This window comes from Prunus dulcis, chromosome 5 (assembly GCF_902201215.1).
Source record: "Prunus dulcis chromosome 5, ALMONDv2, whole genome shotgun sequence".
Lineage (NCBI taxonomy): Eukaryota > Viridiplantae > Streptophyta > Magnoliopsida > Rosales > Rosaceae > Prunus > Prunus dulcis.
In genome coordinates, this window is record NC_047654.1 from 8,411,071 (window position 1) to 8,427,362 (window position 16,292).

Sequence of the window (16,292 nt, forward strand, 5' to 3'; positions counted from 1 at the left end):
AGAGAGAGAGCTTTTGCTTTTAAAAAGAAGAACAACAAAAGTGAGGGAAGGAGCAATTCTAGAGGTGTAGAATTATGAACAAACTTTGGAATTTAATGGTGCCAAAAAGAGCATTAACCATTTGAATACTGTCCCCTCATTTTAATGGAGCACTAAATCAAACCAAATGAAACTTTCAAGCACCTTTTTCCCAGCATACCAGAATGGGGCCTTCCTTAGATGCTTTGCTTTTGGAAAAAATAAAAAGAAGAAAAAATAATGGTCCCCATGATTTGTTCAGAATCAGAATCCCCCAATTTCAAACACACATCTTTCTACAAAGTTAATAATAAGTGGCCTCGATTTTCTTATTTTCTTTCAACTCCAATGATGCAAGTGGCAGGGACAATTTGTTTCAGAGCAAATGTCAAGTGCTCATCTGCACAAAAATGGTAGAAGATGAAGATGGTAATTTGCAGCATTTATAGCCCTTGCCATTTGTATCAAACTGGTTTGGTTCATTTTTAGTTTATATCCAGAGAATTTTGCAGTCTATTTATATTTATAAGATGGCAAGCTTCAATCATGGGTTTGAAAAAGTACTGATATTATTCTCACCTACCTAAATTAATGTTTCAAGCGAAAAGAAAAATTATAGCATGATTTAACACATCAATGTGGCTCTACCATGGCCATTCAAGTAGTTTAAATGTCCCATTGTTTAGGGCCTTCCTGCAGAGGGACCCTGACCTTTCTTGGAACAGAAGATGTCTCTGTACCAATAAATACTCTTTGAGAAAATGAAAGATGTGCTTAGATTTATGTCAGCACAAGGCAATGTGCTTTAATCTGATGATGACCACACAAAACCTTCAACAGGACTACTATATACTCTCTATATTTCCATCATAAAGATAAGAGAGGAAATCAACTCATTTACCTGACACGTATGGTTTTCGGATGATTACATATGTATATAAGATTTACCTTAAGACCGTATACTCGATGAGAAGTAGGTTGTGAAAATTTCTGTCGATATCAAAATCAAAAACCGAAGGTAGATAAGAGCATGTATGACATGTGTATCAAATTGTCAATCTAGGTGACCCATTGAAAAGAATCAAAATCATTAATAGTAGTTTAGATTGATAACAAGTTAAATTGTCTAGCAACACCAACACATAACACCAAAAGAATACTTCCCATCATTTCGATGTGCTAGATCGATTTGGCGAACCAATTATGCGCATTCAGGAAACCATAATTGTTTCCAAGGGAGTTCTTATACGTATTACATGACAACCAAATGCATCAATAAATTTGAACCAATTATATGTAAAGGGTCACAATCCAAGGGACCAATGCACCAATGACACATTGACCAGTCGAAATTTCTGTCGATATCAAAATCAAAAACCGAAGGTAGATAAGAGCATGTATGACATGTGTATCAAATTGTCAATCTAGGTGACCCATTGAAAAGAATCAAAATCATTAATAGTAGTTTAGATTGATAACAAGTTAAATTGTCTAGCAACACCAACACATAACACCAAAAGAATACTTCCCATCATTTCGATGTGCTAGATCGATTTGGCGAACCAATTATGCGCATTCAGGAAACCATAATTGTTTCCAAGGGAGTTCTTATACGTATTACATGACAACCAAATGCATCAATAAATTTGAACCAATTATATGTAAAGGGTCACAATCCAAGGGACCAATGCACCAATGACACATTGACCAGTCGAATTTTTTGCCTCATGAGTTTCAAATTTCAACGTTCTAAAGTGATAGATATGTTTCATATCTTTTTAGTTCTGAAAAGGGTGGGGCCTTAGGGAAAGAGGGATAAAGCAATGTTCTTAGTTTGATTAAAAATTTCATCATTAAAAGAAACATGAACAGCATATTTAGAACCCCATGTTGTGAAAGAAAGAAAAAAAAGAAGGAAAAGAAGAGGACCACGCTTGCTAGTTGCTCTAACACCGCAGGCCTTAGGCTAGTGGCAGCCTTTATGTTACTTTCTCATATATCTTGAAGGGTGGTCAGTTAAAAAGTTTCATATTTAGAGCAATTGGTCATGGATGAGTAAATGCACATAATATATAGTTGAGTTGCTCACCCAGAAATTCACATGAATTGTTGGCATGACATCAATGTTTGCTTCCAATACACTTCAATTATTAAGTCACTCAATCAATCACAGGTCTTACTTTATGGCTCAGTAACATGCAATTCAGGTGAGCAGTTATTAATTTTCAGCTATTAAGTCCCAATTCTTTTTATTTGAAACAAATATGGCTATAAATCCTGTTAGACAGCCCACATAATGATGCTTTATTTCATGAATATTTCAAATCTTTAATTAATATTAACTATTTTTTTAATAGAGATGAACTAATTAAAAAAGAGTTATAGCATTTATGACTCCATAAACTAGAGAGCACGATTGAAGTTTAAATTTTATCGAGAGCTCTTAAAATAACTTTTATATGTTTTTAACTAAAATTTAACTAAAAAACGGAAAGCATGATTGTGGATGCTAGTCAACTCTTTTAATTTTATATTGTTGTATATTAGGGATCTCTGTTTATTTCCCTTTTTGATTTTTCGCTGTGTTGTATAAATTTTCTCCTTGAGAGATGAATATTCATGCAGAAAAATTCTCAACTTTTACATGGTATCAGAGCAAAGATCCTCTGTCTCTGCCCTCATCTTCCCCTTCTCCCTCTAAGCTTGCTGCCTAGAAATTCTGCCGCCGCTGACTCCGATCAAGCTTATTTCTCTATCTCGTACTCAGATTTGGCCTATCTACAAGACCCAGCCATGGTCGTCCTCTGGTTCTCAGCAGATTACTCCAAAATCATAAAATACAGCCACGTCGCCACCGTTGTTTGCTGTTTGATCAAGCTGATTTTTCTCCTTTCTACTCAGATCGAGTTGATCTACAAAGCCTAGCCACTCTTGTCGCTGCCATTTTCTAGCACCGCTACTTTCTCTCTTATTCATCTGTGACTCCATTAGCTCTTCAAATATGTTTCACATGGCTCAAGGTTTTGGTTTGTCAACTGTGTCATGGAACTAGTCACACAGCTCTTACTTGTCCAACTTTGTGTCATGTGGCCTGTGCTAGTCTCAAGCTTATTGGCCCTACCCCCACCTTCTTCTCATGTGCCTTACTATGACACTGCTGTTAAGCTCATAATTTTATACATATACATGCCTTATTTAGTTAGTCCTTTTGCTTAGTTTATTAGCATTTTGAGTCATTTACCTATTTGTGTGTTTTGTAGGTCAATAGAGCAAGAGAGCATAATTTATGCAATTCAAGAATGTTAAGGCTTAATTTAGATTAATGGAAGAAGAGCTTAAAGACAAATCCAATTTAGGCTACCCTTGTCCGTCCAGTTTCGTTGGTCACGTTATAGTCCTTATTTCAACGACCTACACCACTCGAATGAGGAGACGTCCTTCATGGACATTGTTCCAATAGGTGTCCATTATAACATATCCAAAATGCAGCGTAATTGGATAAATTTGGAGTCCGTCACCCATCAAATACTGAATCATGCTCAGGAGGACGTTTGTCTGCAGCTGCCAAAACTAAAGACTAAGCTAGCAATTCGTTTCGGACTTAAATTCTTCATCCATTAGCCTAAATGACAAACGGTTCGAAAGATGACATTCTAAACTTCAAGATGGATGGCTGAAAGTCATCATTTGCTTAAGGGAAGCCCAAGTCGTGAGCCCATGAAGTTGATGGTCATTCTGACCCAAGCATGAGCTAATTGTTGCTTGGTCATTCTGAACTAAGCATGAGGTGATTTCTGATGGTGGGGAAGTTAGGTGAGCTGATCCAAGTGGAGTTTTCCAGTAGCCACAATAAATAGAGAAGACTAAGTGGGTGTTGTTGGTGAACTAATTTTAAATGCAATTGTGTGTTAGGTGAAGTAGGTATGGTTGATGAACTCAATTGTAAAATCTGATTCACCTAACCCCTATGCCTATAAATAGAGAGTCTTGAAGGAGCTGAGAGATATTCATTCATATTCATTTAGATTCCATCACATTGTACACAAAGAGATGGAGAGTTGAGAGCCACAAAGGGAGAGAAGAGAGAAGGCGGCAGCTGGGAGGCTTCAACCTCTTACCAGCCATGGAGATGAAGCTTTTCCATCTCTAGCATGTTGTAATGAATGGCTCGTGCACTTGTAAGAAAGCGTTATTCATGCAATTCAAGCATTTTAAGGCCCGATTTAGATGAATGGAAGAAGAGCTTAAAGACAAACCAAATTTGGGCTACACTCCCTTGTAAGTCTAGTTTCATAGGTCATATTACAAGCCTTATTTTAGTGAACTACACAGCTCAGATGAGAAGACATCTTTCATGGAGGTTGTTTCAATGGGTGTCTATTATAACATATCCAACATTCAGCCTAATTGGATATATCTAGAGTCCGTCACCCATCGAACACTGAACCATGCTCAGGAAAACATTTGTTTGCAACTGCTAAAATTGAAGACTGAGTTAGCAATTCGTTTCAGATTTAACTTCTTCATCTGACCCTAGATTAACCTAAATGACATGTGGTTGGAAAAATGACTTTATGAACTTCAAGATAGAGGGCTCAAAGTCATCATTTGCTTAAAGGAAGCCTAATTCGTGAGCCCATGAAATTGATGGTCATTCTGACCTAAGCATGAGCTAATTGTTGCTTGGTCATTCTAACCTAAGCATGAGGTGATTTATGATGATAGGGAAGTTAGGTAAGCTGATTCAAGTGGAGTTTTTCAGCAACCATAAGAAATAAAGAAGATTAAGTGGGTGTTGTTGGTGAACTAATTTTAAATGCAATTGTGTGTTAGGTAAAGTAGGTGTAGTTGGTGAGCTCAATTGCAAAATCTGATTCACCTAACCTGTAACATCCCACATCGACCAACAGAGAGGGGATGATGTGCCTTATATGTACATGCCCACCTCCATATAGCACGAGGCCTTTTGGGAGCTCACTGGCTTCAGGGTCATGGGAACTCCGAAGTTAAGCGAGTTGGGGCTAGAGCAATCCTAGGATGGGTGACCTACTGGGAAGTTGCTCGTGAGTTCCTAGAAACAAAATCGTGAGGGCTGAGAGGGGGGCCCAAAGCGGACAATATCGTGCTACGGCGAAGTCGATCCCGGGATGTGATAATTTGGTATCAGAGCCACTCTGCCGTGTGGTGCGAGTGTGCCAACGAGGACGTCCGGCCCTTAAGGAGGGTGGATTGTAACATCCTATATCGACCAACGGAGAGGGGGTGATGTGCCTTATATGTACATGCCCACCTCCATCTAGCACGAGGCCTTTTGGGAGCTCACTGGCTTCGAAGTCATGGGAACTCCAAAGTTAAGCGAGTTTAGGCTAGAGCAATCTCAGGATGGGTGACCCACTAGGAAGTTACTCGTGAGTTCCCAGAAACAAAACTGTGATGGTAGAGAAGGGGGCCTAAAGAGGACAATATCGTGCTACGAGGGAGCCGATCCCGGGATGTGACATAACCCCTGTGCTTATAAATAGAGAGTCTTCAATGAATGAATTGAATGAGTGCCTCTCAGCTCCTTGAAAACTCTTTATTTATAGGCACATGGGTTAGGTGATTTAGATTTTACAATTGAGTTCACCACCACACTTACTTCACCTAATATACAATTACATTTAAAATTAGTTCACCAACAACACCCACTTCATCTTCTTTATTTCTCGTGGCTGCTAGAAAACTCCACTTAAATAAGCTCACCTAACTTCCCTGCCATCAAAAATCACATCATGCTTAGGTCAAAATGACCAAGCAACAATTAGCTCATGCTTAGGTCAAAATAACCATCAACTTCAAGGGCTCATGAATTGGGCTTCCCTTAAGCAAATGACAACTTTGAGCCCTTCATCTTGAAGCTTAGAATGTCATATTTCCAACCAAATTTCATTTAGGCCAATCCAATGTCGGATGAAGAAGTTAAGTCCAAAATGAATTGCTAACTCAATCTTCAGTTTTGGCAGCTGCAGACAAACATCCTCCTGAGCATGGTTCAGTGTTTGATGAGTGACGGACTCCAGATTTATCCAATTAGGCTGAAGTTTGGATATGTTATAGTAGATGCCCATTGGAACAACTTCCATAAGAATGTCTCCTCATCCGAGCGGTGTAGGTCTATGAAATAAGGCCTGTAATGTGACCTATGAAACTAGACTGACAAGGGAGTGTAGCCCAAATTGGGTTTGTCTTTAAGCTCTTCTTCTATTCATCTAAATCAGGCCTTAACATGCTTGAATTACATGAATTATGCTCTCTTACTCTATTGACCTACAAAACACACAAAGAGAGGTAAATGACTCAGAATGCTAAGAAACTAAGCAAAATGACTAAGTAAATAGGACATGTATATGTATGAAATTATGAGCTTAACAACTTCATGGTATCCGGATGCAGTAGCATCCATTCATTTGATTAGCAATCTAGCTATGTTGCAACACCGTGTTCCATATACTTACTATGATTTCGTTATGCTTGGTAATAATACACAGATACCCATCAAGTATACCAGTAACATGTCATTGACTCTTGGTTCCAGCTCTTATAGGTTAAACAATGTTTATGTTATCTCTTCCATGCGTAAAAATCTTTTGTCTATTGTTCAACTTTGTCAGGATAACAATGTTCTATGTGCCTTTGATTCTCACCACTTTTACATCTTTGATCGTTCTAATGGGTCTCTACTTTTTCCGGGCCTATGTCGCAATAGTTTTTATAAATTCCTTTCCATCTCGTCTTGACTTCATGCTTTATCTGCTTATATTCATTCATCATCCTTATGGCATCATAGATTAGGACATCCATCTCATAAAATCATGTCATTTTAAGGTAAACAAAATCTTTTAGGATCTCGTTTCAAAAGTGATCATTCTTTTTCCAAGGGTTATGCCTTGGGTAAATCCATACAACTCCACTTTTTTGTTTCCAATAATGCAAGTGCTCACTCTCCTTTTTCTCTTGTGCACTCTGATGTTTAGCAATCACCTACTCCTTCTATTACCGATTACAAATATTATGTCTTATATACGATGATTTTTCTCGTTTCACTTGGTTATATTTTATGAAACACAAATATGAAGTTTTTTAGCACTTTAAGAACTTTCTTTCCTACATTGCCACAGAGTTGTCTTCTTTTATGTAGCAATTTCAGAGTGATGGTGGTAAAGAATATGATAATACTTCCTTCCGCGCTTTATGCATTTCTCATGGGATTCACCGTAGTTTTTCTTGTCCTCACATCCTTCAACAAAATGGTCTTGTTGAACGCAAACATCGTCATTTTGCTGACATGGCTTGCACTCTTCTCCTTAATAGCCATGTTCCTGTAAGGCATTTGGTTGATGTTGTTTCCACTACTGTTTTTATCATCAACCTTGTTCCATCTCCTGATTTGCAGTGGTCTTTGCCCTATCCTCGTCTTTATGGTCAAACTTCATCTTATTCTGAGCTAAGAGTCTTTAGTTGTGCATATTATCCACATTTGGGTGCTTACCTGACTAAAATTTTTTTACCCAAAACTATTAAGTGTGTTTTCTAGGTTACAGTTTGTGGCACAAATGGTATAAGTGTCTTGATCGTGCTATTGGCCGAGTCTACATCTCTCACCATGTTCGTTTTGATGAGTAGTCATTTCCATTTGCTTCGTCAAACACATCAACCACTTCTACCTTTTATGAATGGATATGTGTTCCAATTTCACCTCCAACATTGTCATTGTTCTTGCCATAACCTCCTCCAGCACCACTTGTGCCACCACCACTTCCTGTAGGTTCATCTGTGGCACCACCACCTCCGAGACCCTTGCGTAGCTATCATTGTCAACAAATTGTAATCTCTCATGGTACACGGACTACACCATCTTTCGCTCCTCAAGCTTCCGAGCCTCCTCATAAACAATACCATCTCCACTTCCACCTCCTAAGGAGTCTAATCCTCCTCATGATAGGCACACTTCTGCTCCGGGTTCGCCTGCTGTGGTGCATCATCCTATGGTCACTCGAAACGAGGATGACACTTTTTGATCTCGTGTTCGCACCTACGACACTATTCGATATCCTCTTCCTCATGATTTATTGGCTTATTCTTCTGTCCCTGATGATGGCTACACCCAGGCTGTTCGGGTCCCTAAATGGCATACATCCATGACTGTTGAATTTAACACTCTCCTTAAAAATCAGACTTGGGTTCTTGTTCCACCTTCTCCTTAGCAGCACATTGTTAGTTGCAAGTGGGTGTTTAAGCTTAAATGAAATTCTGATGGTTCCATTGAACGATACAAAGCTCGCCTTGTTGCCAAAGAGTTCTTTCAATAACCTGGTATAGATTTTGATGAAACCTTCAATCTTGTGGTCAAGCCCACTACGGTTCGCATTATTCTTTCTTTGGCTGTCTCTTTTGGTTAGCCTCTCCGCTAATTGGATGTGAATGCCTTTCTTCATGGCTATTTGGATACTATGGTCTTTATGGCTCAACCTCTGGGTTTTGTTGATCCGGCTTGTCCCACTCATGTATGTCAGCTTCAAAATTCCATATATTTTCTCAAACAGGCTCCTCGTGCTTGGATCTAACATCTTAGTGGCTTCTTACTTCAGTTTGGGTTTCTTCACATTTGGGTCGTGCCTCACTGGTCATCTTTCGTCGGTCTTCTGATATTATGGTTCTCTTGTTATATGTGGACAACATTGTTCTAACTAGCAACTAGACCTCTCTTCTATCATCATTTGTAGCCACCCTTGGTAAGGAGTTTGAGCTTAATGATCTTGGCCCCTTATCTTACTTTTTGGGACTTGAGGCTAATTCCACATCATTTGTGTCACATCCCGGGATCAACTTTGCCGTAGCACGATATTGTCCGCTTTGGGCCCCTCCTCTCTGGCCCTCACGGTTTTGTTTCTAGAAGTTCACGACCAACTTCCCAGTGGGTCACCCATCCTGGGATTGCTCTGGCCCCCAACTCGCTTAACTTCGGAGTTCCTACGACTCCGAAGCTAGTGAGCTCCCAAAAGGCCTCGTGCTAGATGGATGCGGGTGTGCACATATAAGGCACATCACCTCCTCTCCGTTGGTTGATGTGAGATCTTACAATCCACCCCCTTAAGGGCCCGACGTCATCGTCGGCACACTCGCACCACACGACAGAGTGGCTCTGATACCAAATTGTCACATCCCGGGATCAACTCCGCCGTCGCACGATATTGTCCGCTTTGGGCCCCCCCTCTCTGGCCCGCACGGTTTTGTTTCTGGGAGCTCACGACCAACTTCCCAGTGGGTCACCCATCCTGAGATTGCTCTGGCCCCCAACTCGCTTAACTTCGGAGTTCCTACGACTTCGAAGCTAGTGAGCTCCCAAAAGGCCTCGTGCTAGATGGATGCGGGTGTGCACATATAAGGCACATCACCCCCTCTCCGTTGGTTGATGTGGGATCTTACAATTTGGCCTCCATCTTTTGCAAACTAAGTATATTGTTGATTTTCTCAAACGACATTCCACGACTGATTGTAAGTCATGCACTACACCAATTTGTGGCTCTCTTCAAATGTCTTCCCTTGATGGTCAGTTGCTTTCTGATGCTCTTGAATATCGCCATCTTGTGGGATTTATTCAGTATCTCACGTTCACTAGGCCAGACATCTCCTTTGTTGTTAATCATGTTGCTCAATTTATGAGTGCACCTTGTTCTCCACATCTGGTTGTTGCAAAGTGCATCCTTCGTTATCTGAAGGGTTCCCTTGGCTTTGGACTCTCCTTTGGTGTATCATGGTCCTCTCATTCTTTGTGGCTTCAATACTCGCCCTCACACCCTTCATGGTTTCTCTGATGCTGACTGGGCTGGTTGCCCTGATACTCGTCGCTCAACTACTAGCTTCTTTGTGTTTCTTGGCCCCAATCTTATCTCTTGGAGTGCTAAGAAACAACATACTGTGTCTCACTCTTCTGCCAAGGCTGAGTATCAGTCTTTGGCTCATGTTTGTGCAGACACCACATGGATTTCTTATCTCCATCACGAGTTGGCCATCCCTTCTTCTGGCCCGACCCTTCTCATTTGTGACAATATGAGCACCACACATATGGCCTCTAATCCAGTTTTTTATGCTCGTACTAAACATATTGAGCTTGATTATCACTTTATTCGGGAGCACATCCTCTCTTTCTCTCACCGTGTTCATTTTGTTTTGTCTGCGGACCAGCTTGCTGACATCTTCACAAAGGGCCTTTCTACACAACGCATCTAGCTCCTTTGATCAAATCTTGTCCCTCCTATATCGTCAGATTGGCGGGGAAGTGTTGGACAGCCCACACAATCTAGCATTCATGATACATATATTGTCTTAGTCAACTCGCTTAATTGTATATTGGTGTATATCAGGGATCTGTGTTTATTTCCTTTTTTGATTTCTCTCTCTTGATGATGTCGGTAATTTCCTCCGAATTTGGATTCACACTTTGGGGTCACTGGACTTCCATACTTGTATTAATCCTACACGGGTATTGGTGTCTGTAATGGTCCTTTGGCTTGAATTATAAATACATTATCGTCTTTATCTCAACAACAACAAAAAAAGGCTAAAGAAATTTGGATGGGTCAACTTTACCATTGACATGTACTACAACAGGAACGTACACAGAACAGAGCAATGCTGTGAGATTTTAGGCCACAAATTTTAAAGCAATTTGGAGATCGCACTATACCATAAAAATGACATCTAGCTTCTGAAAGGACTGGCAAATTAATGGGTCTTATCTTGCCCCAAATTTGAAGGAATGTGGAACTGTAAGCTTTAATTTGAAAAGGATGGCAAATTAAGAAATGAAAGCTGTCTTAGTAATATTCAAACGAAGAAATGTCCATCCTTTATGCTGAGAAAACTAGCATATTAGTTGCAAACTGATCAATTTGCACATAAGCTAGGATTAAATGAACACTGTCATAACTTGAATTGGATCCAGAACGAACTATACAACGAGATTAACAAGAGGTTCAACTAGTGATGAGAATACACACTTTGCCTTCGAGAAGCTAACCTCACTTGGATGACAAACTCATAAGCCAGGAAAGAAAGGGATAATTTCGAGATCATCAAAACAATTTGAAGAATTGAAGCTGCCATTCAAAACATGGTGCCACCTGACCGTGAGACTCCTTCGAACACTTTGCATAAAACACAGAAAACGAATGCAACATTCACTAAATGAAAATGACATCAAATGAGTACTTCATTTTCCATCTTCATACAAGTGAAGCTTCCAGCATTCTGTATCCTGATTCCTGCACACATACAAAACCACTAGCTTCTTCCTCAGTATGTCACCTTACTGCTCTAACAAATAGATGTTTCTTGGTGCCTTACAGGAATAAGATCTGTTTGGGCATATACAGATATTTCAAAGATTCTTGGAGCGTTCTTCAGATGATCTGTAAATACGAAATGCAGCAAAACACATTGTAGCATTGCCGATAACTGTCAGGGCTGCTTGAAGAGCCACCAGGACCTGCAAATCATGGAGAAGCCCGAAAGTCACAGTAGATATTTGTCTCACAAGTCAGTTCCGGTTGTAATTGAAGGGAAATATTCATAAGAATCTAGCAATTAGTTGCTGCAAGTGATTATCATGATCAATATTCTGTTTTGTGTTTCAACCATTTTATTTCCCTTACTCTTAAACAAATCTGCATGGAAGAGATACCACCCTTCTTACCTCAAGAGACTCAGAGTTATAAAAGAAATGCCATGTGCATGCACATAATGCTCCACCGAGCAGGGGAACCTACATCAATCAATTACATCAGTAAAAATTTAATCAAGGAGGCAAGCCATTTGAATAATTGTAAAACTACAAAGCAAGCTACATAACCTCCTCAACCTCCACATCCCTGCAATTGACTTGGGAACCTAAATTTTCAACTTAAAACTACATCAGAATCCAGAAACTGACAAAAATGATATCAACCCATCTTAAAAGCCATCTTCTTTAAGATTAGACCCTAATCGTTTTGAATTGTAAAGTCAGTTATATGGATATGAACTGCCATTAGTAGTACAGCTTAACAAACAAGTACTGTTGTAAATGAAATCTACCATTAGTAGTAAAGTTTCTAATCAGCTCATAAAGAGACCATTATCAAGAAATACTTGAGATTTTTATCCTACTACTGGTAACTGTATGGGATCAAACAGGGAGGATCAAATCAATAAAACTATCTAGACGACTGGTGTACCCACTATAGTTCAAATTCTAGATTGGTTGGTGGCTTATGATAAACCAATACTTGTGATATGCTCTGAAAGAAAAGGAGGCCCTATGCTTGTTTATCTCCTCACTAGTTTGTGTTGAGAAAAGCTGAGAGCGAGTCAACTGAGCATATATATACTTATGTTGGGGCAAACAAGTAGGCTTTTACTCTTGGGTATTCTGTAGTACTGGCCTCTATTTGGATTGTGGGGTTGGAGACGAATAGAAGGATCTTCGACAACAGGGCAGATATAGTTTCTATTGGATTTCTACCCTCATTTAGCCAACAATACAACTAATGGGAAACAAATGGGAACAATCGCCTACCAACCATTTTACTAAAACTTCAAGTATTGTATACAACCTCTAAAAAGTACTTCAATGAAGTTAGAAGTGCTCCATCATTCAGAATAAATAATCTTGACAGAGGCAACATTGTTCTTTTGTTATGCATTTAGCCATGGATCATCCAAATAATCAAATCAAAATTACATTGCACCAAAAGAAAATAACTCACCATTCCCCAAGACAGCCCTTTCCAAGATTCAAACCCAGACTTCTCCCCATACTGCCACACCAAAGACATTGCTGTAATCCTTGCAACAAAAAATAGAATTTACAATTAACACAGTACCTCTCTTTTTCTAGGCAACCAAACAGATGGCCAACAAGAATTCAAAACGAAAAACAAAAACAATGAAAGAGAGAGAAAATTGGCAAAACCCATTTACAGAAACACCAGAAAATGCTCACCATTCGACGACACTAGAAACGTGTATGGCCCAGGTGGGCAAAGAGAGGGCATTGGAGGGTTCACTGAGCTGCAAGGATCCCCACAACGGTAACTCAGCAGCTGAGGCGGGTCCAATAAGGGTCAGGGTCAGGGTCAGGGTCAGACCCGCTCCGAGAAAACCCAGGGTACCATTTTGACTGAGGGGCTTTGCGGGTCGGGTCTGAGCTTTTGGGTGTGTACGGAACGTTGGAGGGGAAAGGGGTTTGTGAGGAAAAGGGGGTTTTGGGAGGTACAGTAAGTAGTTCATTGCCATCGTCGTTGGGTTTTGTTTGAAGATTTCACTGTAAAGCTTTCGAAGCAGGTAGTTGAAGATGAGGGTACAATAGAAATTTGCTTCAAGATTGAAGGTCTTTCTGGTAATTAGCCTTTGGATAAGGAACCATACTCGTAAAGTTTGCACCCACCAACACCAAGGAGCTCAATATAAACTCTTTTACCTAAAATTCTCTATTTGTCACAGTAAAAATTAAATTAAAAAAAAGCTAATTGAAAGGAATGTATTTTTTTTTAATTTTTTATATACAAGCGATATTAGAGGAGGAAATCGAAATGAGTAAAAATACTCTTACCACTTAGCTACATCCACTTGCCTTAATTTATTTTTTGTTTTTGGAATGTGGATAGTAATAATAAAATATTTATAATATTATTATTGTTGGACAAACTTCAGTACATAATTCCATACTTCAATTTATTGTTTCTACAAAGGAAGAAAAAAGATTAAAACATAGACTTCATTATAATGATGATCCATGTAGGTTATGTATTGCTTTTGCTTGCTCCTACCACGACTAGGATATCAATTTAATTAGGTTTTAGTGCTCAAGGAATGTGATTTCCCTTTGCCCCCTACCAATTGAAAGCCAAGCATCGTACACTTGTAGGTTCTTGAAGTTTGTGGCTTGGACCAATCCGCAATGAAGATGGTGACTTGTAAGTGAAGCAATTAGCAAGCTGCACCTAAGCTATGTGATTTTTGTAATTTTTTATGTTCAAGAAAATATGAGTATTGCCCTAAGAAAAACTTTACAAGAATGAATTTACAAAAACTTCACAAATTTATTGGGCATTCCTTGATTTCAAGTTTGGATTACAAATGGACTGTAATAGACAATGATTTTCATGATCTTATGGTGTTTCTTTCAGTTTAAATTAAGCATATTTTCGAAATAAAAATAAATAAAAGAATTGTGCAAGTTCTAATGATAATTGTCTTACAATTTCAGCATTCTTCCTATAATTGTCTTACAGAGAGAAAAAAAACACAATTCAAGCTTGCAGGTGACAGAGTGGTAATTATCCCATCCCGAACGCCGAAGGCATACTGGAGTTGGACAAGACCAGCAGAAACGCAAACGTTGTAATTCTTTATCAGCAAGTCCCACTCTTCCTTGAGTGCCCTGGCCTTGATCTCCTCTTTCATAGCTTGGTACTCTTTCATGACCCTCTTGTGGTCATGGCGATTGCCGGGTATCGATGGAAGCCTGCACCTCTTACTCATCATGTTGCCGACGACGACCGGAGAGAGAAGGGAAGCTTTCTGCTCAAGAATTGGTGTACTGGTTTGCCTAGCGCCCAGCGCGGCTTTTTTTATTTTTTCTGAAAACAGTATAGCCATGCGGCTATACACTGTAAAAAACAACTGGAAAAAAAGATCACAGTATCTATGGCTAGGGTATATAAAATTTACCTTGCAAATGTAAATGCACATGGATCCTATGCAGAATTGAGTTTTTTTTCTCTCTGTTTCTTTATGTCATTCTGAATATAGTTGTGTCCTGATTGAATACGTTTATTAATTCACCAAGTTGGAAAAGTAGTTTCCCAGAATGAGCTCAGGAGAGTAGCTCTCTGATTGCTACTTTGAGTTGGTGGTGATGTGGGATTAGGCTCTTGAGCTCTTTACTGATATGGAAACAGATTTTATTACTAGTTGGAGGGTTTTACTGATGAGGAAAATTGATTCGATGAAGCATTTGAGCTTTTAATAAGAATAGGAACTTGGATGGTTTTTACCAGTTGGGCTTTTCTGAGGGGGGTGCCACTGAGGATACAAGAAGGTTATAACCAGAGAGTTGGGAAAAAACAATTTAAAAAAAAAGATCATAGTATCTATGCCAAAAGTATAGCCGGTCGGCTATGCTATTTATTTGAAAAACTAAATAAAAAACGACCAAACTACTTTAAATAGTAGTATAATCTGAATTTCTCTTTTTTATTTACTTTAAATTGTAGTTACGTTTTAATTATTATTTACTTAGTGAATAATTAATATTTAAATATATTTTATTTTTATTCAATAATATGTGAGTGTTTTGTGTATAATACGTGATTCATTATTATTATTATTTTTTTGTAAAATTGAAAATTTTGCAAAAAGCAAGTGTATTAAATATGAAAAATATGTACGTACGTGTATAATATGAGTATTAAACTTGAAAATGCTAAATTTTTTATATGGGTAATAACTCTGAAAAAGTAAAACTAAAAAGGAGACAATAGAGACTCGAGTAACAGCCTAATAGTAATGGATAATGCTCTAAATTACTCTTATCGATAAACAAAAATCGAGGAAAAATAAATTTTTTAAAAAGATCACAATATCTATGCCAAGAATATAACCGTGCGACTTTTGACCCAAAAAAAAAAAAGAATATAACCGCACGACTATACTATTTATTATTTTAAAAAAATTAAAAAACTACTACAGCAAACGGCTATACGATTTCTTATAAATAAAAAATCCAGAGTATACCTGACGCGGTTTCCTTACATAACATTCGGGTTGACGAAGTCCTTGTAGGAATAGGAATGGGAAATAAGAGTTTGGGCCAATTTGAAAAGGCCAAGTAGATGTGAATTTTTTAAAGGGTTAATGTCAATTTATATATCCTCTTTTCATTGTTAGTGATTAACAATTGGATCTTATATCAACAATGACAATTATATACCCACTCTTCATAAAAATTACACAAAAGAAAATACTTTTTCAATTTTGATGCTTAGAGCACGTCCAACGCACATACAAAACCAGGTAAAAGGCTGCCTTTGTGAGTCCAAATGGCCTCCAGCGCGCAGCCAACAGCCCAGGCAAGGCCTGGGTCTCACCAGCCTGAGCAAGCCCAAGGACAGATCTTGCCTGGGCTTCAGCCCGAAAGTGCTGACGTCAGCAAGCAAAAATAAATTCAAAAAAATCCAAAAAAATTCAATTTT

The 16,292-nt window shown here is 38.8% G+C and overlaps 1 protein-coding gene across 3 annotated transcripts; it reads right to left on the bottom strand.

The window, feature by feature from the left end:
- Window positions 1–10,858: 10,858 nt before the first annotated feature.
- On the bottom strand, window positions 10,859–13,399 carry LOC117627761 (ycf49-like protein). 3 transcript variants are annotated; one of them, XM_034359993.1, is made up of 5 exons: window positions 13,040–13,399; window positions 12,804–12,882; window positions 11,753–11,821; window positions 11,404–11,545; window positions 10,859–11,321 (listed from the first exon to the last, which is right to left on the bottom strand). In XM_034359993.1, exons 1-4 carry the CDS (start codon window positions 13,330–13,332, stop codon window positions 11,438–11,440), a joined length of 549 nt encoding a protein of 182 aa, XP_034215884.1. In that variant the 5' UTR covers window positions 13,333–13,399; the 3' UTR covers window positions 10,859–11,321; window positions 11,404–11,437. The 3 variants fall into 3 exon arrangements, with proteins under 3 accessions (XP_034215884.1, XP_034215883.1, XP_034215885.1); XM_034359992.1 differs by having other exon boundaries at window positions 10,859–11,545; window positions 13,040–13,396; XM_034359994.1 differs by having other exon boundaries at window positions 10,859–11,545; window positions 12,804–12,874; window positions 13,040–13,150.
- Window positions 13,400–16,292: the final 2,893 nt, after the last annotated feature.

Coding starts and splice junctions, on each gene's coding strand:
- LOC117627761 (XM_034359993.1), bottom strand. CDS start 13,332: ATGGCAATGAACTACTTACTGTACCTCCCAAAACCCCCTTTTCCTCAC. Junction 11,822..12,803: donor AAGGGCTGTCTTGGGGAATG/GTGAGTTATTTT, acceptor TGATTGATGTAG/GTTCCCCTGCTCGGTGGAGC. Junction 11,546..11,752: donor ATAACTCTGAGTCTCTTGAG/GTAAGAAGGGTG, acceptor CATGATTTGCAG/GTCCTGGTGGCTCTTCAAGC.